Source organism: Linderina pennispora (genome assembly GCF_002104995.1).
Source record: "Linderina pennispora strain ATCC 12442 chromosome Unknown DL89scaffold_4, whole genome shotgun sequence".
Lineage (NCBI taxonomy): Eukaryota > Fungi > Kickxellomycota > Kickxellomycetes > Kickxellales > Kickxellaceae > Linderina > Linderina pennispora.
The window spans coordinates 1,118,792-1,141,029 of NW_024468252.1; the positions used below are offsets into that span (position 1 = coordinate 1,118,792).

The following is a 22,238-nucleotide window of genomic DNA, read 5'->3' on the forward strand; positions in this document are numbered from 1 at the left end:
CTGAGTTACACGGCTTTGGCGATGGGTTCCAGAGAGTGCTTCATCTCTAACACCATTCTCTGAAATCTCTGAGACGTTATCCTGGGCTTGGATACTGTCTTGGCGTGTATGCCAATGACCTGAAATAGGAATGTCAGGATGCCAGCCATCCTCCCCACGTGGGAATAGAAGCACATAGTGCAGTGCAGCATAGGCAACATGTAGCTCTGAAATCCGCTGTAGTGTACCATTAGTTGTCCGTAGGATGATATCACGGCCATTGTTCGTAGATTGGCCATCGGGTATAATTGCAGCTACTTCATCCGCTGTTGGTAAGTTGTAGCGACGCGAATCGTTATTGCGACCTGCTGTAATTGCTATGCATAGCTCAGGGGATGGATTCTGCTGGACAATTTCAGCAACCTGATGGAAGCGAGCAGCATACGGATTGACTGAATGGAGCATCTGCTGGAGGAGAGACAGAGTATTCTCATCAAGTCCAGGAATTGCAGTCATTCGATTTGCAAGCTCATTGGCAGTGTCGTAAATATACAGCTGTGCATACTGTGGCTGCTCGTTGCCATATACTGGAAGTAGTGATCCAATTCTATGGTACATCTGACCACGAACTCGAAAGTTAGAGACACCTATGATATGATGATGATATGATTTGAGATTTGAGATTTGAGATGAGAGGAGATGATTCCAACAATTATATAGCTATTCATAAAACAATCGTAGAACATAGAACGTAGAACGTAGAACGTAGAACGTAGAACGTAGAACGTAGAACGTAGAACGTAGAATGTAGAATATAGAACGTAGAACATAAAACATAAAACATAGAACATAAAACATAGAATATTGGTACTTACCACCATGATGCCTGCTAACTTCGCCATTAGCTACTCCACCTGTTGAGGTAAAGGAGAGTACCGAATTATACATTCGGATATTTCGCTGGAATTGCCGCGCTTCAGTGTTAGTGCCAGTCAATAGTCGAAGTAGTATTCCTGGTGGCGGTTGCAGAGCTGGAAGCACTACAGCTCCACGTGCACAGCAGATCTGAAAAATTGGACGTGTCATAGAGGACTGCTGGATTCGTTCGGCAGTCCATAGCAAGGCACTACAACTGGTGCACTGCACATCCATTCTTCCAAGTCGGAGAGGTAACGTGTGTGCACCAGATACCTGCAATGCAAGCGGCAGATGTGCACCTGATGCAGTACGCTGAATCTGTCGTTGAGAAGCACGCTGAGCCTGTCGCTGAGAAGAACGCCGTCTGTTAGCAGCATTGCGGCTCTCATTGCTCTGCATTGCCCGTCGTCTCCGACTTCGTAATCTTTCCTGTTCAAGTTCATGGGAGCGGTCCCCCTGAGCACTCAAAGCCCTCTGACGTTGGCGTCGTGCACGATCAGCAATCCGACGACGATCAGAAACCGAGGCATTATTCGTACTACTACTATTAGAATAGAATACCATCGTTATTGCTTTTAAATGAAGGAATAAATGAGGAGTATATAAGTATATATCTCAGTAAAACAAAGTCACAGTAAACCACAAAAATATTTAGAGAGAGAGAGAGAGAGAGAGAGAGAGAGTATGAGTGTTTACAAAAAGAAAGTTTATATATATATACCAGGTTTTCTTGTCGTTATCATGACACTTGACAGGTATAGTAAGGTATTGTATGATTGTTTAACAGGTCACATGCATATTTAACAAAACACGTGCATATACACCCATTGTTAAACTAAAAATTTGTTTTTTTTTTAACCAATTAAATAATTTCTAGCGGACGGTCGGACACTTTTTGGACTATAAAATCTTATATATAGGTAAAGATAGGTAAAGATGGTACTAACGGATATTTCTATTTTGTGCATGGCTGGGGGTGGCGGGCGATTGGACAGCATGATGCTTTCAGTAAGGCTTGACTCCCAGCACCACATCCCGCGTCCACCCAAACACAAAGAATACCGCCGCCGACGCCGGGGCTGCCTTGACCAGCGCCGGCGTCAGCCCACGGAACAGCGCCAGCACGCCCTCGGTCCGGGCAATGCTGACCAGCGCATGCGTCATCCCTGTATACTCTGGCAGCGCGCTCTTCGTGAACTGCTGCGTGCCCTGCACCTGCAGGCGCTTGCGCACGAGGTCCAGCGGATACACAAACGTTTTGCTGATAACCGCCGCAGTGCCGCCCAAGACCGCGTCCTGCATTGCGTCCAGGCCCTGTAGCACCGGCGACGACGACACCAGGACGCTACGCCTTAGGTACCGATACCCGGTCGCCAGCATGTCGTAGCTGGTAAACACCGCACCCATGTACGGCATGATCTGCAGACATGCCGGCCACAGCCCGCGGTAGAACCCACGCACTCCTTCCTCTGCGTGGATCTTGCGCACCGCCCCCAGAATCGACGTGTATATGCGGCGATCCATGCTCTGCGCGACGAACCGCGTACGTAGCAGATCAAACGGATATGTCATCGTTGTGGCAATGCCTGCCGCCAGCGCCCCGCCCACAAACGACCGGGCCTTTTTGGGAACAATCTAAACATGTAAACAGGATAAATGAGAAGCCATGCTGTCCCAATACAACCCCCACCCAACTACAGCCGCCAGCTCGCCAGTACCAGGCTAGGCTACCATGCATTCACACTTACGTTTGTCTGCGCCATCGCCCTCTCGACTGCCCCAAATACAAGAAACTGAGCTGCACCATACGACAGGTACAGATACTCTGCCGACAGGTTGCCTTTGAAGAACCCGCGCACGCCCTCCCGCTGCATAATCTGCTTTGCACACTCGACCACCCCGTCTGCCTTCAGGATCCCAAACGACCGACGCCTGGTCTCCAGCTGCAGCGTGATCTTTATCACATCAAACGGCGCTATCAGTGCCCGTGAAATCAGCCCTGCCGTGGCCCCGCAGAACGCGCTTTCCAGGGACGTCAGTTGCCGGGTAGCTGTGCCCGATGTGAGCAGCGCACTGCTCTGCGGTATGTCGGGTTTGGCCGGTGCATCGAGCGTGCGGGCGGATGTGTCGGTCTTGCAGGGGAGTGATTGTCGTGAAGCCATTTTGTGTGCAGGGTTCTGTTTTTGCAATGAAAAGAATGGAAATTTACAGCAAGAGGTAAATGTAGAGGTGGGAGAGAAAAACGGAAGCGTGCGAGAAAATTTCCCGCTTTTGAACCCGAAGTCACAAAAAATGCGCATGTGCCACACTGATCCACTAAGCTTTGCCCACTGATGCGCTGATATTACTGACCTCCCCCAAGAAATGCTGGCCATGCTGAGTATCTCTGACCTGGTATTGGGCGCTTAGACTGTGGTGGCTTTTACCTGTAGCGTCTGCCTGTCAGATCAGGGCGAGGTTGGTGTGCTTTCCCACGAAGACTGCACATCATGGTCTTCCTGAAGGGCAATAAAGTGGTGGCATGCTGCGGAAATATTCAAAACTAGGTAGATGATGGATTCTGGCCAGGCACTAAGGGCACAGACCTTACAGCCTGAAAACTACCACATATATGTTGCTTTCCTGACATCCTGGGTAAGGTATCTCTCGAGCGCAGGCTCAGCCTCGACGGCAGCAACAACCTTGGCAAACTCGGGCACCTTTTCTGGCTCAAAGTAGCTAGAGAAGCCGTCGTTCTTGACCTTCGACTGGGACCTGATAAACCTGAGGAACGCGTACAGAGCAATGTCAGCGTATGAGATCGAGTCGCCGACATAGTGGCCGTTGTTTCCGTTCGCTTGCAGCGCCTTGGTGTGGAACTTGATCAAGTAGCCTGCTAGCTCGCCGAACATCTTCTTCAGATTGTCTTTGAAGTCGCCATCAGAAAAATGGTAGTCAAAAGCTGCGTTCTGGAGGTCAACGAACTGGTCACGCAGCTGCTCTTGCCGTGCTGATGCCTGCAGCTCAGTCGGAAGGAGTCCGTACTTGTGCGCAAGGTACCTCTCGATGACCATCGACTCGGTGAGCTCAAACACAACCTCGCCGTCGCTGTTCTTCTCGAGCAGGACAGGTAGGCGGCCAAGCGGCTGGTCGGCCTTTGTCACTGGCCACTCGGGATGTTCCTCGGTCCACTCGACCCCCTTCACAGTAAGCAGCAGCCGAATGGTCTCGCTGATACCCTGCAGGTCAAAGTAGCGGAGGGTATAGGACAGCGAGTCTTGAGTAGACATGGCGACTTGAATATGCTTGGTAAAACGGGGCTGTAGTTTGTTCGGTTGCAGAAGAGAGCCTTGAGTGAGACACAGCCAGGCTGAATGGCTTGCCTTAAATAGCTGATTCCCCATGGTTTACCCTTTATTTTGCTCACGTATATGCTCGTATGCACCCATCCCATCTCCAAGGTTAACAAGACTGACTGAAAAAGAGGAGGGTCCGGTCGGCCTGAGGCCTGATTTTATCTGGTTAGATTGTTGGCATGGTGATACGGGTGGATGTGCACTCTAATGCCAACACCCCTGTTATCTACGCAAGTAAGAGCGTGCCTACTGCGGTATTCGCTCTGAACGCAGCACTGCCACGCCTGAAATAAGCCCTGTTGTGATTGTTGAGTGCATTAGAGCAACGGATCGGCTTGGGTTTGGGGGTGCAATGCCATACGTTGGACACCTAGTACTGCGCAGCATACTCCAGCAAAGCCAAGGTCTTATTGCCAAACGTGTAAACAGAACTAGCTCTTTCCAATCTTCTCCTGTATCTCAAAATAGCTCTGCAGAGCCGGGTCCGCTTCAACAACTGCCACAAGCTTCTTGAACTCGGGTGCCGCCTCCGAATCAAAGTGGGCAGCAATCTCAGCCGACTCCTCCTTCGCCGATTCAGCACGGATGTGTCTGATGAACGCATAAAGCGCAAGATCAGGGTATGTGGTCTTGTCGCCGAAAAGGTGGCCATTGCTGCCGTTGTCACGCAGCGCCTTGCCATGGACCTGACCCAAGTTTTCGAGAATCTCGGTACACCTGCGCACCACAATATGCGCAGACTCTCCACCAGCGTGCATCGCATAGCTCATAGCGACCATGGCATCATAGAGTTGGTCTCGCAGCTGCTCCTGGCGAGCAGCGAGCTCGGGGTCGGACGGGACTAGGCTGTGCTTGCGCAAGAGGTAGCGCTCGATGACAAGCGACTCAGAAAGAGTGAATAGCACTTGTCCGCCTGAATCCTTCTCGACAAGAACGGGCAAGTGCCCAAACGGCTGCTCACCCTTCTTCTCTGGCCACTCAGGGTGCTCTTCGGTCCATTGAGCACCGATAGAGCACAGCAGAAGACGGATGGTCTCGGCAAGCCCAGGAAAGTTGAAGTAGCGCAGGTTGTAGCTGGTAGAGACTATGCTTGCCATGGTATGTGTTGTTTCGAAAGATATGCTGATGCTCTTGCTGGTGATATATGGAGCTGAAGGAACGGGCGGTGCGCGTTTATATAGATCTAGGGCTCTGCCACGTTCTGCTAGCCTGTATCTCCCAGAAACTGCTACGCAAGCAGTTTTCTTCCTTAGTAATCTGCATATACCAACAAAGTTATGAAGCGTGCAAATATGTACGCAATAATTGGCTTGGCATGGCTTGATACAACGCCAAGTCGTCCTGCTCAAGTAGGTGCATGAACGGCGATGCACACCAAGCCTGTCATAAAACTTCCACATATCTCTGATCGATTTGCTATCGCCGGCTTGTGTTGGTTTCCAGCTAATATCCGCTCTGTGCTGTAGCTTATGAGAGCAAGAAATGTGGGAGATGAACGTTACAGTGCTGACACCATACCAAGCATACGCAAAACATGTTGCTGTGCACGCCACTTGCATGTAGTAATTATTGCTGTGTAAGTCAGCTGCGGTTCTTGTTTGAGAGCAACCGAATGGCTGTCGCGATATAAGTACCACGGTGCATAGCGCTGCTACATCTCTCCACCCATGCTCTAGGTTCACTCATCCTCATAATACTGGAGGCTAGCCCGTGGATGCCAGCTAGCTGGTAAACGTGCGCGATCTGCCTCCACTTTCCTCAAATTTATTCCGGCGCCCCGCCTCGGCTAGCTCATGACAGCGCACAACATTTGTATATTCAATTCAAAGCAGATGCCAGTGGCTGCTCAGTACACTTTACCGATTTACAGCAGTGCTTACCCTTTTTGTTACATTTGACATGATCATATCCACATCCCATTGCTAATGCTCCAGGCTAGCAACTAGCCCCTTGATTTGTTTGACTTTCGGTTAGGAGATCTGCCGTCCTTTTCCCCACTCACCCATTGGAACAAAATCAAAAACATCGACAGCTCCACCTTGAGCGACCTTTTCCTTTAGTCCTGTATATTTTCCCACTGCTATTACTTTGCAACTATGCACAAGGTGTTGACAGTTCCGCTGATTATAGAGGGGATCTTTGGCTACCTATTCAGCGACGCGCTTGGTCTGCAGGCAGAACGCGGTGACTCCACATCGCTGAAGGCAAAGTTCAAGCTGGCAGGCGTCTGCCGCTTGTGGCGGAAGGTGCTTGGCCATCGTATCTTCGACCAGCTCTGCTTCCGCATTGGACACCGTAGGACCCAGGAATCCAACAACAGCGGATCTATCACCAAGACCATAGTGGCCGGCGATCGATATGTCTACCGGACAAATATGGATATGGTTTTGCCGTCGGTTCCTCTGCGCCGACTCGTCCTCCATATCGGCAAGGGAGATGTAGTCACAGAAGAGATGGTCGAATTTCTCACTCAGAGCGTATTTGCTGGGCATAGCTGGCCGTCTGTCCAAGCCGTATCGATTGGCATTGGTACGGATTTTGGATTCGACACCATTAACAGCACAAGGTTTCGCCAGTTGGAGCATGTGGTGCGCGCTATCATCAAATGTGCACCCAACACTATCGACTTTGCTATTGTATCTGCCAACATTGCCGGCCCGCCAATTGACTTAATGGCGGCACTGGGCGGCAGTGCAGAAGGTATAGCATCGCTGAAGCTACAGTATTGTGACACAACGGACTATTCGCGGCTAGTCCTGCCAGCACTGACGGCTCTGTCTATTACCACTATGCATGCAAACAACGTGCGCTCAGTTCCGGTCTTCAATCCCGAGGTTGTCCGGTGCCTCGAGTTTGCCGCTGTTTATTCCGATTCGCTGCTCCATGCGTTTGTCAGAGGAGCGAGCGGTCAGACTGTGACATTCCCGCAGCTTGAGAAACTGTATATAACCTTCACCCCAGACATTAGTGGGCTAGATTCCGAGGGCAGGTGGAGCGAGTACCAGTTTGAGTTCCCGAAGCTGCGCAATCTTTATATCGACCCCAAGAATACGCCCCACTGCACGGTGTCAGAGGTGTTTTCGCATGCGCCGCTTCTTGAAACGCTCAGTGTATACGGCAACCAGCAGGCTATGGTTGGCTGGGACCTGTCACGGTATCCAATGCTGCATACAGTCAACATCCGCAGCGACAGTCTTTCACAGCCACTCAGCATGGCGGATATGCACAAGTACTTGCTTGGGCCAACATCATCTATCCGCATGCTCTCGGTCGCCACAACCAGCCCCCTGGATTTCGAGTCTGTTCAGTTCGGATGCATGTTCCTCTGCACGCTCGAACTAGACTTCATCGTGTCTCGTGCAGTGTTTGAGCATGTTTTGCCGCAGCTCCTGTACCTGAAGCGGATGAAAGTATATTACAAAATCACGGCCTGGGACAGCAGTGCAGATGATGGCAGCAACAGCAGAATGCTGGAGGCTGTACGCAGTGCTGTATCTGCTTGCCCAGCTGAGCCGCTCAGCACCTCGCTCCAGCAGCTGACTGTCTGTGATGCGTATCATTTGTATGGCAGGTCGACCACCACGAATGCATCGTATGGGCCAGGTGCAGCACAGGTTATTGGCATCGCAGCGAGGATTCCGTCGCTTATGCGGATGAAGTTTGTGTGGAGCACTGCATCCGACAGGATGCCCCTCGCCGATATCTTTGCAGATGAGAGGGTTCAAGGAGCAGCCAGGCATTTCGCTGATATTGCCGCTTTTGACTGACCAGGGGTAGATGCAAAGCAGAATATATCCGTGTATGTCTGTAGTGATGGGGAGGCGAACAGGATTTGGAAGGCACTGGCAATTGGACTATGAGCCACAGCACTAGCGGGCATTCACAAGTTGGGTCGTCTGAGTGCTGGTTGTTTCTTAGTGAGAGAGCAAAAAGCGGTGACTCACAACCAGAGATCCACGTTTCTGTTAGAATCAACCGAGGCTTTTTTTTTGCTGTGTTCGCTTTGCTAGGCGGGAGCAGAGAATGCGTGATATAGAGCAGCCTCCAGAGCGCATACCCGACCGGTCTCTTATCTCTACAAAAAACTATATCCATTCAATTTTTCCATACTTGCAAGAATGCTGGTACCAAAGATCACTTTAGGTTCAAGCGATGAGCTCATTAGAGCGGCTGGGGTTTTGCCTTGGACTCTGTATACGGACGCACAGCAGGCATTGGGGCAGGTGTCGGGCTGGTCGGCGGTGATGGCGCCGGCCACCGAAGCATCGGTGCATGATCTGCTGAACAGCGGGGTATCGGCAGCCATCGTCGACTCAACAAGCGCAATCCCGTCCGATATCGACGTATCACGTATTGCGCTGCAGTTCCCGGTGGGTTCACTGCCGCAGGTGAGTGACATTGGACGTGCAGGAGCACTTCTGGTGACGCTCTCGCAGCACAGATCGAGCAGGCAGAGCTGGGGCAGGTCAGTGCAGCGGCCAGCAAGCATCTGCTGGGGAGTTCCGGGCCGGTGCGGGTTCTGGTGGAAAGCATTGATGCGTGGACACTGGACTTGATTACGGCGGTGCGGCGGGCGGGCGGCTCGGCGGTGGTGCCGGTAGAGCAGCTTGCTGAGCTGGGGCTGGCAAAGGCAGTGATTGCCGGTGCTGGGGTGGTGTCGGATCGCAGCGACGGGCTGCTGACGACGGTGGTGGTTGATGAGCAGCGCGTGTGCCTGGGCGTGGTGTACTCGAATGCGGAGAGCCTGGCGGCGGCGCTGTCGACGGGCGCTGGCGTGTACTGGTCGCGCAAGCGCGGGCTGTGGCACAAGGGCGCATCATCGGGGGCAACGCAGGCGCTGGTGGGCGTGTCAGTTGACTGCGACAGCGACGCGCTGTGCTTCACGGTGCAGCAGCACGGCGCCGGGTTCTGCCACCACAACACACGCACGTGCTTTGGCCCGGCCTCGGGGCTGAGCCAGCTGGCGGCGGTAGTGGAGGAGCGCAAGCGGAGTGCACCGGCGGGCTCGTATACGCAGCGGCTGTTCAACGACGCCGGTCTGCTAAAGGCCAAGATCCTGGAGGAGGCGAGCGAGCTGGGAGAGGCCCAGAGCCGCGACGACGTGGCATTTGAGGCAGCGGATCTGCTGTATTTCGCCATGGTCAAGTGTGCGGCCCACGGCGTGTCGCTGGCTGACGTTGAGCGCAGCCTGGACCTGAAGCACCGTAAGGTCGCCAGGCGACCGGGCAACGCCAAGCCGCAGTGGGCTAAGGCTGCGGGAGCTGACGGGCCGAAGGAGGTGGTGCGCACGTCGATTCTGAGCTCGGGCATCCGCACAGCGCAGCCCGGCGAGCCGATCCGCATGCGCGTGTATGGCGCTGGCGAGCTGAGCACGGCGGAATACGACGCGCTGCTGCAGCGGCCGATCATCGACTCGGAGGAGATCATGGGGCGGGTGCGGCCAATTGTCGATGCAGTGCGGGCCAACGGTGACGCAGCAGTCCGTGAGTTCACCGAAAAGTTCGATCGCGTCAAGCTGGACACGGTGGTGGAGCGCGCGCCGTTCGCGGTGCCTGACCTGCCGGCAAAGGTGCGTGCGGCCATTGACCAGGCGTACGAGAACGTGCGTGTGTTCCACGCGGCACAGCTAGGCGGCGACACGCACGTCGAGACGATGCCGGGCATCACATGCTCGCGCTTCAGCCGTGCCATCGAGCGCGTTGGGCTGTATGTGCCCGGTGGCTCGGCGGTTCTGCCGTCGTCGGCGCTGATGCTGGGCGTTCCGGCGCAGGTGGCCGGGTGCCGCGAGATCGTCCTGGCGACGCCGCCGCGTGCCGACGGTACAATTGTGCCCGAGGTTCTGTATGTGGCGCACAAGGTCGGGGCGACGGCGATTGTGAAGGCGGGCGGAGCGCAGGCAATTGCAGCGCTAGCCTATGGCACGGCGACAGTGCCCAAGGTCGACAAGATCTGCGGGCCCGGTAACCAATACGTGACCGCAGCCAAGATGCTGGCGCAGAACGACACGGCGGCGATGGTGGCCATTGATATGCCGGCGGGCCCGTCCGAGGTGCTGGTGGTGGCCGATGCGACCAGCAACCCGGCGTATGTGGCCAGCGATCTGCTGTCGCAGGCCGAGCACGGACCCGACAGCCAGGTCGTGCTGCTGGCCGTCGATCTGACCGACGCGCAGCTGGCGGCCATTGAGCAGCAGGTGCATGAGCAGGCCGAGCGCCTGCCGCGCGTGGCCATTGTGCGCCAGTCCATTCCCAAGAGCTTCTGCCTGCGCGTCGCGTCGCTGGCCCAGGCCATGGACTTCTCCAACGCGTACGGTCCCGAGCACCTGATTCTGCACAACGACAATGCCCGCGCCTGCCTGCCCGACGTCGTCAATGCCGGCTCGGTGTTTGTCGGCCCGTACTCGCCCGAGTCGTGCGGCGACTATGCCTCCGGCACCAACCACACCCTGCCCACCTACGGTTTCTCCAAGATGTACTCGGGCGTCAACACCGCCACCTTCCTGAAGCACATCACCGCCCAGGAGCTGACCAAGGAGGGCCTGGCCAACATCGGCGAGACCGTCATGACGCTGGCCGAGGTTGAGGAGCTGGAGGCCCACCGGAATGCGGTGGCCATCCGTCTGAAGGACCTGTAGGATGACAAAAATAAATTCCAACGAGATCGTCCCCTCCCCCTTGCTATCTGTGGCATCGTCTCAAATGCCGGGCGTGTCCCAGGCCAAGGGAACCGGCCTTTTTTCAATATACCCGCTGTGTCAGAACCTTAACCCCGTGTTTTTTGCTCCCCTGAATGCGGTCTGGACTTTTTTCCCCTGCGATCGCAGGCATGGCTTTGTGGCAAATTCAGGCTGGGGGCATGTTCCACCGCTTATTGGACGCACTCCTCCTGTGCTCAGCCGATTTTCCGATCCCTGCGAGGCTTCGGCCCTAGGGTATGACTTAAGCACACTCTCTAGAATGGAACTGGGCCGGCAAGAAAAAACCGCAACCCTTCTCTACTCCACACGTAATTATTTTTCCCACCCCACTCTTGCTTTTTTCCTGCCATCTATTTATTATCATCCATGTTTTCAGCGCCAGTAGCCGCATCCTGTCACCAGCCGGTCAGTGCTGGCGAGCAGCCGATTCTAAATGCCCTGATAACCATCCGCAACCGGCTTGCGGCGCTGAAGAAGGACCGCGGCAACTACTACAAAGCGGATGAGATCGTGGGCATGTACAACGAGCTGCTTCTGATGGTGCAGGAGCTGCAGGCGACGCGTATTTCCGAGCATCACGACGACGACTCCTTCAAGAACCGCGTGGACTCGGTGCTGGACGAGTGCTTCCAGCTGTTCTCGCTGTTCTACCTGGCGCTGGGCAAAAACAAGGAGATCCCGGCGACCTATGTGCAGCTTGTTACCATTAAGCAGAACTTTGAGCTGCTGAACGAGACCGGAATCTACACCGACGGTAAGTGCTTTTGTTGTTGTCTGTATCGTCGGTACGGGCAATTTTTCTTGCCATTTTGCGTTTCTGGCACAGGGACATCACAAAGAAAAAACCATCCGCTTGTTCCCTTCCCGCCATGTCATCCCGGGGCAACAGGGCTCTTTTCTTCTCCCCCGCGTCACCGCCATGCCCCATGAGCCTCGGCCACTTAGCTAATTTTATTCCCTTTTTAATAGCCGATTTGGCGCCGTTCCAGAAGCGGCTTGCGGAGATTCGGAATCTGGTGAACACAGAAATAGCCAAGGAGGATGGCGACGACCTAAAGGCAATCGGCAAGCAGCGCCCCGAGATGCTGCTGGTGTCGCGGCGGCTGCGGCAGTGCGAGAGGGAGCTGGCGGCGCTGGAGCACACAACGCAGGTGATCAGCGACGAGCTGACGCCGACGTACGAGGAGCTGGTGAAGATCCGGCGGCGGCTGGCGGCGCTGTCGCTGCAGCCGCACGAGACGGCGATCGGAGAGGCGCGCGAGGTGCAGAAGCGGCTGATTGAAATCGACGACCAGCGGGTGAACGACCGGTTTGTGCTGCAGGACGGCTCGGTGGCGGCCGGGCAGACGCAGGTGGTGGGCCTTTTGGAAGAGTGCTTTGACAGCCTGCATGAGGTGCTGGTGGAGGGCAGCTGCGTGCCTCCGGATCTGGCGCCGGTGTACTCGCGGCTGCTGGAGATCCGGGCGCAGCTGGACAAGCTGCTGCTGACGAGCCGGTGGACGCTGCGGGAGACGGACCTGTGGAGCTACCAGGTGCAGCTGCAGGATATCGATGCGATGCGGCGCAACGGGCAGTTCAAGGACTCGTCGGGGGAGCCGGCGCCGCAGCAGGCGCAGGCGGTGCTGAACTTTTTGCTGCACAAGTGCTACAACTACGTCTACAAGCTCTTGTCGTCGAGCGAGCCCGTGGCCGAGTCGCTGATGCCCGTGCATAACCAGCTGCGCACGCTGCGGCGGTGCCTGCTGGAGGTCAAAAAGTACGGCGGCCCGCTGACTGCGCGCGACCTGTATCCCTACCAGATGAAGCTGTCGAGCATCGACAATCTGCGGACCGACGGCAAGTTCCTCGACGAGGAGGGCCATGTGCCTGAGGGCCAGGGCGTCGTCATGTCGCTGCTCAACGAGTGCTACGATCTGATGTACGAGCTCATGTCCACTGACGTCGACGAGTAAGGAAATAGTAGTGCTTAGATTTTTTCATCTGCTGTGTTTTTTCTTGTCTCTATCATCCCATTTTCTAGTCGGATCGGATCCACGTGACTGCTCGCCTCTGCTGGAGGCTCCCAACACCCTGTTCTCAAAAACACAGCCTTCCTGCCCTCTCTCCTCTCCGCGCATTTTTCTTTATTCTTTTTTCAAACCAATTTATTATTATTCGGTAAGCTATTTTTCTCTTTGCTCTGTACATATACTTTTCTTGTAATCTAGACACGCGTCTTTCTTCTTATTCTCAGTCTCTATTATTCTCCCTTCCCTGCTCGCTACAAAAGTCTCAGCAACCCGTTCCTCTTTATATTTCTTATGATGCTGAACCACACCCAAGCGTGTTTTTTTCCTTTTCTCTTTCTTTTTTGATAACGCGTAACTGGGATCCGCTTACAAGCCCAGAGCGGGGGTTGCTTTGAGGCTGTTTCTTTTTTTTTTTTTTGACGCGTTCTGTTTTTCGCCCTCTCCATCTCATGTTCTTATAGTGAAGAAAGAAACATCGCTGGGCGAGTGTGTTTTTCTTGTAGATATCTCTTCTCTCCATCACCCACATTTTTCTATTATTTTTCTTTTTGCCCAAATAATCAGCGGGGAGAATCCCTTTGTATTCATTGTCCTGTTTCTCTCCATCTTGCCTTATTAGTGATCCAAACCATGCCTTTTGACGACGAGGAACTCCGCTCGGCACCAGACAACAATGGGGCTGCAGCCGGCGACAACAACGGCACGTCAGGTGGCAACAGCGGCAGCATGGGGTGGGACATTGACCCGACTCCGTCCATGGGGTCGCCCAGGGACAAGTTCCGTCGCGAGCGCGACAGCCCCGACCGCCGCGACAGATTCGGCCGCGACCGCCGCAGCCGCAGCCGGTCTCCCGAGGACTCGCGCTCGCGCCACCGGTCGCGCTCGCCCATCCGCCGCCCGCCAGCCGGCGACGACGGCGACCGCTACATCCCGCACTACGAGCGCGAGCGCGGCGGAGGACGTGACCGCGACCGCAGCGGCGACCGGTACCAGTCGGGCGGACGGTACGGCGGCTATAACGGCGGCCACCGCGGGTACTCTGGGCGTTCTGGTCGCTCGGGCCGGGGCGGCGACATGGACGGCGGCTACGGCAACGGCAATATGGGCGGCCGGGGCGGCGTGACTGGTGGCATGCTTGATCCGCGGTCGTACGACCAGGTGGTGCCGTTCAAGTACTTTGCCGAGTGGCTGAAGACGCAGGACGGCGGGCGGCGGCTGGAGCAGGACGAGATCCGCGAGCGGTACGAGGACTACAGGCGTGAGGCCCTGCAGCGCCTGTACACGCAGTTCTATGCAGCGCATAAGGACGACGACTGGTTCCAGGAGCGCTTTGATCCGGAGCGCCGCAAGGAGTACATGCAGGTTCTGCGTACGCGCAAGGTGGGCAATCTGGAGGACTTTATGTCGAGCCTGGCCAGCGGCCGGTACGACAAGCTGACTATGACGGCCACCACCGAGCAGGTGATGCAGCATGAGGTGAACCGGCGCGACCAGTCGAACATCAACCGCCTGGGAGCCGACGACGACGAGGACGACGACGGCGAGACGTACTGCCTGTTTGTGCGCACTGTGCCGCCGAGCGTGTCGCGTGCAACCCTGGAGGAGGAGCTGAAGAAGCAGGCTGGGTTCAAGTACCTGGCGCTGTCGGAGCCGCGGCAGGACAAGCAGTACCACCGGTTTGGGTGGGTGCGGTTCGACAAGGGCACCGACATGGACAAGGTGCTGGAGAACCTGAGCAACCTAAAGATCGACGAGTTCCAGTTCCATTTTTCGCGACACACAAACAACTCGTCGGCGGCGATGCGCCTGGCGCCGGACGTGGCCAGCACCGAGGAGCGCCTGCGCCACGATCTGAAGCTGGTGCGCGAGGCAGTCAAGTCGCTGGACGCCCGGACCGACACCGAGGTCTTCCATGGATTCGACTCGGTTCAGGCCAAGATCAAGGAGCTGGGCGGCACCATTGCCGAGGATGCCGACGCCGACGCCGACGCCGACGTGGCCATGGATGACGAGGAGGGCAGCGCCGCGCGCAACGAGGACGGCGAGAGCGGCGAGATCAAGGGCGATATCGATGCGGTGCGACGTGAGCTTGATCTGCTGATCGAGTACCTGCGGCGTGTGCACTACTACTGCTACTACTGCGGGCACACCGCCGACAACAGCGAGGACTTTTACCGGCGGTGCGCCAAGCAGCACCTGCGGCGGCCGCTGGGAGCGAATGGGCGGGCGGCGCCGTCGGGCAACTGGACGCGCAACCTGGACAACCGCAACGACGTGATCATCCACCCGCTGGAGGCCGAGCGGCTGTATAAGGAGGGCGGCAAGTCGGTGGAGCGCGAGACCGACAAGGAGCTGGACAAGCACATCAACTGCCTGGACGAGGGCCGGTTCCGCTGCCTGCTGTGTACCAAGCTGTTCAAGGGCGACGCCTTTGTCCGCAAGCACATCCGCAACAAGCACCCCGAGGCCGTGCCCGAGGAACTGGTGCGCGACATTGCCTTCTTCAACAACTTTGTGCGCGAGGCCCCGCACTTTGTGCAGCTGGGCACCGGCGGCAACCTGGCCATGGGCGCCGTGGCCGGCGTCGTGTCCGGCGGTGGTCGCGGCGGCGATCGCAATGCCGGGTTCATGTCGGGCATGATGATGCCGGGCATGATGATGCCGGGCATGATGATGCCAGGCATGATGGCCACCAACCCCTACATGATGCCCGGCATGATGCCCGGCATGATGCCTGGTATGATGCCGGGCATGGGCGGCCACTTTATGAACCCGATGATGCAGATGGGCGGCCAGATGTACAGCCAGCAGTTCCGCGGCGGCCGCGGCAGCCAGCGCAACGGCGGCAATGGCGGTCGCGACCCGCGTGCTGTCCGGTCGTATGTTGATCTGGATGCTCCGGCCGAGGGCGAGCCGGACTTTGGCTTCTGAGTCTGCTTACCAAATTTTTTATTGCTCAATTCAAATAAACTCTCCCCCCACCTTCACATCTTTGCCTTGGCGTGGCGGGCCTCCTGCATCCTCATGCTGAACTCGCCGCATTCGCCGCGGATCAGCGGGCGGATGAACTCGTCGTAGCCGCGGATAACACCCCTGCTGTCAACCTCGGTGGTGTTGAGCGGTTCGCTCTGGATGGCCTCGACCAGGCGGTCGTACGCGCGGCCGTCGCTGGCACCCAGCGCCGAGTTGAGGTACCAGTCTGGCCAGCCAAAAGCATCGACCAGGGCCACGGCATTGCCACGGATGCTCTGCAGCAACCGCAGGTACTCTGCACGCATCTTGTCGAGCTGCGCGGTGGCCAGGAATCCGTCCTCGACAAACTCGCCCAGGTCCGTGTAGAGCACCAGATGCAGCGCATGCAGCTTGGCCAGATCCAGCATGGCCTGGGCCGTGGAGCCATCGAGCCGGTGGTGGGCGAGCTCGCCAAAGAAATTGCGAACGACAAGAACCTGGACGTGCGCGCGCGCCAGCTGCGCAAAGGCAATCAGCTGCGTCTCCCACCCGGCGCCATCTAAATGCGCATCGCCGACTGCGCGCAGCAGACGGGCCGCGCGGTGCTCGAACATGGCAACCAGGCCGTTCGGCGAGAGGATATCCTTGGGCCTATCCTCAGCGAGCGCAGCGGGCGATGCCAGAAGGCGGTAGAGGTATCCAACCGTGTACTCCTGGGCGGGCAGCACCTGCTTGCCGGCCTTTATGGCACGGTAGATCTTGAGCAGATAGCTGGCAGCCTGCTGCGTGAGCAGGACGTTTTCGCCCTCAAATGTGTTTGTGGCCTGGTAGGTGCCCAGGGGCTCGGAGATGCCGTTGAACATCGAGTAGCCGTGGCCGCCCATGGACTTGCGCGCGTCTTCGGAGCCGTCCGCAACCACCTTGGTCGTGTAGCTCTTGAGTGCCGACGAGTACGCGTGGACGTCGGCCAGCAGCGAGTCGTCGCCGTTCTGCAGCATATCCATCAGCGTGTGGTAGTGCCGCCCCATCCAGTGTCCAGTGATGCTGAATGCATATGCCTGCGCCAGCAGCGGCAGCAGCCGGTGCTGCTGTGTCTGGTAGTCGAGAACCTGCGGCTCGCCGCCCTGGTACATGCGCGTCGAGCCCTGCCGGCGCACCACCGAGTAGCGCACAGCAATGGTGATGGCGCGTGAGAGCGCCAGAGACGCAAACTCGACGATATGCACGCGCACATACGTCATGGTGCCGTAGCGCAGCCTATCGTTGAGCGGCTTGTGGTAAGTGCCATCCTGGTCGACCTGCGAATACCCCATGAGCATGTTTGTGCGTGGAATCCGAACCTGATCGAACATCGCCCAGCCATTGTCCATTTGCCCCGCACCGACCTTGGGCCCAATGTCCAGCGCGCGGATCCCTGGCAGCAGCGTGTGGTCGTCCAGCGACCGGATCGGCACCAGGAACGGGTGTGCCCCGTACGACTTGCCGTCGATGATCAGCTGCGCGACCACCGCCGCGTGCGTGCACGTCTTACCGAGCGCCCCGATCCAGTACTTTGCCGCGCTGGCCGTCGGCGAATTGATCACCCACTCGTCCGCCGCTTTGTCCAGCGTCGCTGTGGTCTCCAGCCCGCTCAAATTCGACCCGTGCCCGAGCTCCGTCTGCGCATAGCAACCCAGCATCCGCATGCTCTCGGCCTCGCTACCCCACCGCGCCCATTGCTCCTTCGACGACTGATTGCGCAGAACCGGCAGGAACATGTCGATGTGCAGGCATGCCGGCACAAAGTCGTCCACAAACAGCTTCAGGAACAGCATCGACTCCTCCTGGTCAAGTCCGTACTGGTTGCGCAGCTCCGCGAACCGCTTGCCCTTTGCCAGTCCGCGATGGAACCGCTCTGCGCGCGACAGGAACTCCTGCCCGGTCTTAGAGAACACCGGCTCTTTGGCCACCAGACTGGCAATCCACTCGCGCTTCGACAGCGACTCGGCGCCGCCGTGGAATAGCTCCTTCACCTGCTGCTGGTTGATGGTCGAGCCGGAGCGCTCGCGCTCGATGTCAAGTGCCTGCTGGTTAGACATGGTTTAGTGTACAATAAATCGATTATAAATAATTGGATACTCCTTGCAAAATACCAAGACTGCAGAAAAGAAGACCTTACTGCCTCTCCCTCCCCTTTTAATGCATGATGGGCGGTCACTGAACGCTATAGTCCGCCGGAGGTTTGGCTCGCTCCGAGATCCCCTAGCCCACAGCTGTACGTGCGGACATGGGCGACAAGGACTGCTAGCCGCGAGTATGATGCGCAAATAAAAAATTCGGTTCACTCATTCAGGCTTTTTGTCTCTTCTGCTCCGGCTGGCTCGGGCTCACTTTTGCTCCGATGGCCCAGAGACGCCGTGGTGAAAACCTGCAACAAAAGCTTTGCCTGACCAGTTGAGCGCGGGACTAGCCAAGAAACCTGGCCCGCATCGCTAACCCCCGTCCCAGCCTACACATCAGGCAGACCGCAAAACAACCTCTTCGGCCGTCCGTCCATCAGCGGGGAAGTAGTGTCCGACAAACCTGACCACATAGATAATGAAGCAGACAAGCACCATGAGCGAGTCGAATGTGTATAGTGCCCACTCGCTGCGGTATATCGCCCCGCCAAACCCGCTTGCGTAGTTGACGATCCTGTACACCAGCCGCACATACAGCAACAGCGTGGTGACTGTCAACACCTGCATCAGCCTTCTCTTGGCTACCTCCTGCGTCTGGTCGCCAGGCGCCCTGACAACTGTCATCTCGGGATCCTTCCACACATACATGACTGTGACCAGAAACGCGCCAAGAAACAGGAGCTGAATGCCAAGCCCGATGAGAACGACAATCTGGCCTGCGTGCCGAGTCGCCCTTGGAGGCTCCATGCCGCAGCCCACCATCTGCAACACGAATCCTACGATGTCCGAGGTATTGTACACCCAGGATATGAACGACGGCCGCAGATATATCGCCACATTCTGCTTCTTTGTGCGTTTCGTCACCTCGCGCACGCACATGTAGTTGAACAGCGCTAGGGCGTTGGGTGGCAGGAGCAAGAACAGATCCATGACGATGAATAGGCCCAGGTGGGGTCGGTATGTGCACACCACACGCATGATGTATCCAAGCGCCTCGCCGACTGCGGCGCCAGTCAGAACGTACATCCATTTGGGTGCCGACGTGTTGAGAATCTGCACTACGAGGATTATGCCCAGCGAGAGAAAGAGCCCGATCATTACCTCCGGCAGCCCGTGCACCGGCACATACGAAAAATACTCTGCCGCTCTCGGGCTAACAATTGACATAATAAAATTAAAATCAATACAGACAAGTAGAAAACAAGCACTCGCTATGTTACAGGTACTGTTGCCAGGGGCCGTATGCACGCTGCTGACATCAAGAGCCCAGTGGGGCGGCGCCAAGCACTGATAAGTCCCAGTGGCGCCTCCCTTCCTTAGCTACAGACTGGCGGGGCGAACCAGCGACGGTTTCTAGAAGAGCGGAAATCCAAGACCTCCACCTTTTCAATGGCTCCATTAACGAAGGGCTTGAGCAATCCGTTTCGCCAAGTGGCAAGGATTTTTGCACTATATCATGCGCGCTGTCCAGCGAATAGGCAGATGCGGCTTCTGCTCCGCTAGTTACACCAATGCAGATATGCGCACATGCACAGGCTTGCTGGCCTAAATATCTCCAAGGCTATACTAGGCTTTCACCGGCTAGGAATCTCTCAAAATCGAACGGCTGACACACTTGGACGTCGATATCCACATCCGCCAATGCCTTGATATTTTCGCAGTCCTTCAGGTTGTCCAAGAATTTCTGCTGAGGGACAAACTCCTCAGCTTTCTCAAGTCCGAGCACATGCAGCCGCTCAAACAAGGGTGACTGGATCATGATGTCGATGAGCATCGCCATGCGCTTGTTGTAGGTCGCGTTCTGCGTAAAGTCCGTGTAGTTGTTGAGCACAATGGTGCACAACGACGGGCTGAGCTCATCTGATGGCGTCTTTGTCAAGTGCGCACGCACTTTATCCAGATCTGCCGTGTCCTTCTGGAGTGCAAACGAGTATTCGATTACAAGATTTCTCAGCACTGGGAGCTGCGCGACGATGTGCCGCAGCATGTGCTCGGGGGCGCATTCCGAGATCTTTAGTGTGGTGAGCGACGTGCACCCAGAATCGCACCGGGTCACTTCCTCATGTCCCAGCTGGTGGATATTCAAGATCTTTAGGTTCGATGCTGGCCTAATCAGCACCGTTTCAAAGTGAGTATAATGCGGAAAGTGCTGAGGACCGCCCCAGCACATTGCTACCATCTCCAGCATTGGATACTGTGTGATATCAAAGCTTTCGAAGAACTCCAAGTCGCCAACTGCGTCCAGTTTCGTTAGCGGCGCTGCCTTGGGCATCCACATGATGTTTGGAGGCGGCCCCTCAACGGTGTCAACCCGCAGGCTGTATAGCTTGGGGAAATCATAGTGGAATTTCTTCCAGGGCCCATCGGTACCTCGACCGGCTCCTCCTCGAAATCAAACCGCACGTCCAGAACCCGGAGGCTGTCAAAGGTAGCTGCATCATCTACCGCGGCTTCCTTAAATGCCTTGAAGAACTTGTTCAGCTTGACACTGGCTATATTCAAGATCTGTAGGGTCTTTGTCATGAGCCCAGGCATCTGGAGCCCCACCTCTGACGTATTTTTGTCAACATACAAGCAGGCTAGCCCTGGAACTACCAGCCCAGCCGTGCTGCAGACACTGCATAATTTGAAATCCAGGCTCGTAATCTGGTCGGCGTACTCGCCCAACGCCTCCTTCAAACCCACGCACAACTCGCTTGGCGACTTGCTGAGAGCCCTGAAGCGCTCGATATTTGGCGCCTTGGACAAAATGTACCTGATTACATCCCCAAGCGGGGTATAATCGGAAGAACTGACAGTATAAAAGGGAGACGACCGAACAGCAATAGTCAAGTCCTGCACACTGGGCCAGCTGCGCGCCCCAAACTCGGTTTCGGCGAGGTGATGTGGGGTCAGGCTCGGCATTACCTCTTCATAATGGATACCCAGGATAACCCGGCACGGCTGGATCCTGGCTGGGGCAAAGTGCAAGGGGGTCGAAACAAGCGGAGCTATGGTTGGCATACTGGGCAGTGGATTGGCAGCTGGCAGTTCAATCTCTTCGTCGCTGAGTTCCTTGGGCTTTTTGCATTTGATGCGGATGAACAGGTCAGAGTACATCTTTTGCCCAACGATTGCCCGCCACTCCTGACACACCTACAGTATCTCCAATACATCAAAGAGCGTAAAGAGAATGTTGTCGTTGAAGATGACTCCGGACACATACTCATAAACATAGTCTGCAATTTCTTGCACGATTTACGGTGTTTGTAGAACAGGATGCATGGCATATTAACAACAGCTATTGTAAAAGGGCAAAAGCAAGACAAAGGAAGAGGTTTATCGTGGGTTTACAATGGTCATGAGCTATCTGTTACCGCTGGTTATACGGCTGTGCTACTTATTGTGATGTAAGCCAACAGAGATACATATCTACGCAGCACCATGCATATCCAACCGTCCTGCATACCCACTCATCTACAAAAGAGACAGCCCTCACCCTCGCCGATTGTGAACGCTGTTGGCGAATCCACAATTGGAGTAGACAAGTTTTGAATTCACCTTACAGAGAAAATCAAACAGCGAGCTGCTATTTGACCATATTAGACTTATCCAGCCACATGTACCGCTCGCACTTTTGATGCCTTTGCAACATGTGAATGGCCGTGATCTCTAGGTCCCCGCTGCCTGTCACCAGCTGTGTCACAGCAGCAAAACATGCTTGGAATACCGGGCTTGGATAAACCTGCTCGAGGTTGAGCCGGTGTGGTTGGCTCTGGCGCCACCCAAAATTCCAGAACGCAATGCGCGGCTTGTAGCACGCATTCCGTCTCCCCCAGCTCCGAATGCATGTTGCGTCAAAAGGCTAATTTACTCCCCCAACCACTTTGAAGCTAGCAAACACATACAGGTGTCACGCCGCCTCTCTGGTACAATAGACTATTCACATCTGTATCTCGAATAGCACTTCCCGTTTGAGCAGATCCACTGAGTAATCCAGCCTCCTATTGTAACTAGTTATGCAAGTAACTGTGGGTGGCTGCGCCGGTGCTGACACGGATGAATGGCGGCACAGCCAGATGGGAGATACCTTATCCGCGTGCGGTATGCACTGTACAGATCGCCACGATTCCATGCCTGCATCCCTGATACGTCCACGGTAATTGCAGCTGCCACTAGTTCCGAGGCACCAGGAGTGGCTGAGCTGGTA

General features: G+C 55.9%; 10 protein-coding genes across 10 annotated transcripts; 4 read left to right on the forward strand and 6 right to left on the reverse strand.

The window, feature by feature from the left end:
• Positions 1–1,826: 1,826 nt before the first annotated feature.
• DL89DRAFT_266570 (mitochondrial carrier) lies at positions 1,827–3,124 on the reverse strand. The gene is made up of 2 exons (XM_040887123.1): positions 2,646–3,124; positions 1,827–2,532 (listed from the first exon to the last, which is right to left on the reverse strand). Exons 1-2 carry the CDS (start codon positions 3,057–3,059, stop codon positions 1,903–1,905), a joined length of 1,044 nt encoding a protein of 347 aa, XP_040745074.1. The 5' UTR covers positions 3,060–3,124; the 3' UTR covers positions 1,827–1,902.
• Positions 3,125–3,348: 224 nt separating this feature from the next.
• On the reverse strand, positions 3,349–4,335 carry DL89DRAFT_266571 (uncharacterized protein). The gene is given in 2 exon segments (XM_040887124.1): positions 3,349–4,301; positions 4,314–4,335. 1 exon segment carries the CDS (start codon positions 4,278–4,280, stop codon positions 3,498–3,500), a length of 783 nt encoding a protein of 260 aa, XP_040745075.1. The 5' UTR covers positions 4,281–4,301; positions 4,314–4,335; the 3' UTR covers positions 3,349–3,497.
• Positions 4,336–4,622: 287 nt separating this feature from the next.
• Positions 4,623–5,446, reverse strand: DL89DRAFT_321854 (uncharacterized protein). Its single transcript, XM_040891306.1, has one exon. The coding sequence runs from the start codon at positions 5,327–5,329 to the stop codon at positions 4,664–4,666; it is 666 nt and encodes a 221-aa protein (XP_040745076.1). The 5' UTR covers positions 5,330–5,446; the 3' UTR covers positions 4,623–4,663.
• Positions 5,447–6,275: 829 nt separating this feature from the next.
• DL89DRAFT_128369 (uncharacterized protein) lies at positions 6,276–8,283 on the forward strand. Its single transcript, XM_040883294.1, has one exon. It carries the CDS (start codon positions 6,329–6,331, stop codon positions 7,997–7,999), a length of 1,671 nt encoding a protein of 556 aa, XP_040745077.1. The 5' UTR covers positions 6,276–6,328; the 3' UTR covers positions 8,000–8,283.
• A 67-nt stretch (positions 8,284–8,350) lies between these two features.
• DL89DRAFT_274559 (uncharacterized protein) lies at positions 8,351–10,866 on the forward strand (the record flags this gene model as incomplete). The annotated part of the gene is made up of 3 exons (XM_040889201.1): positions 8,351–8,620; positions 8,863–9,513; positions 9,556–10,866. The coding sequence occupies 3 exons, from the start codon at positions 8,351–8,353 to the stop codon at positions 10,864–10,866; spliced, it is 2,232 nt and encodes a 743-aa protein (XP_040745078.1).
• Positions 10,867–11,295: 429 nt separating this feature from the next.
• Positions 11,296–12,881, forward strand: DL89DRAFT_274560 (uncharacterized protein; the record flags this gene model as incomplete). The annotated part of the gene is made up of 3 exons (XM_040889202.1): positions 11,296–11,310; positions 11,332–11,683; positions 11,899–12,881. 3 exons carry the CDS (start codon positions 11,296–11,298, stop codon positions 12,879–12,881), a joined length of 1,350 nt encoding a protein of 449 aa, XP_040745079.1.
• A 305-nt stretch (positions 12,882–13,186) lies between these two features.
• Positions 13,187–15,930, forward strand: DL89DRAFT_128414 (uncharacterized protein). Its single transcript, XM_040883295.1, has 3 exons — positions 13,187–13,437; positions 13,558–13,642; positions 14,062–15,930. Exons 2-3 carry the CDS (start codon positions 13,612–13,614, stop codon positions 15,867–15,869), a joined length of 1,839 nt encoding a protein of 612 aa, XP_040745080.1. The 5' UTR covers positions 13,187–13,437; positions 13,558–13,611; the 3' UTR covers positions 15,870–15,930.
• On the reverse strand, positions 15,896–18,020 carry DL89DRAFT_128362 (acyl-CoA oxidase). Its single transcript, XM_040883293.1, has one exon. The coding sequence runs from the start codon at positions 17,966–17,968 to the stop codon at positions 15,923–15,925; it is 2,046 nt and encodes a 681-aa protein (XP_040745081.1). The 5' UTR covers positions 17,969–18,020; the 3' UTR covers positions 15,896–15,922.
• A 1-nt stretch (position 18,021) lies between these two features.
• Positions 18,022–19,383, reverse strand: DL89DRAFT_128361 (uncharacterized protein). The gene has a single exon (XM_040883292.1). The coding sequence runs from the start codon at positions 19,214–19,216 to the stop codon at positions 18,386–18,388; it is 831 nt and encodes a 276-aa protein (XP_040745082.1). The 5' UTR covers positions 19,217–19,383; the 3' UTR covers positions 18,022–18,385.
• A 154-nt stretch (positions 19,384–19,537) lies between these two features.
• Positions 19,538–21,148, reverse strand: DL89DRAFT_314026 (uncharacterized protein; the record flags this gene model as incomplete). The annotated part of the gene is made up of 2 exons (XM_040891019.1): positions 19,538–20,375; positions 20,420–21,148. The coding sequence occupies 2 exons, from the start codon at positions 21,146–21,148 to the stop codon at positions 19,611–19,613; spliced, it is 1,494 nt and encodes a 497-aa protein (XP_040745083.1). The 3' UTR covers positions 19,538–19,610.
• Between the last annotated feature and the right edge of the window lie 1,090 nt (positions 21,149–22,238).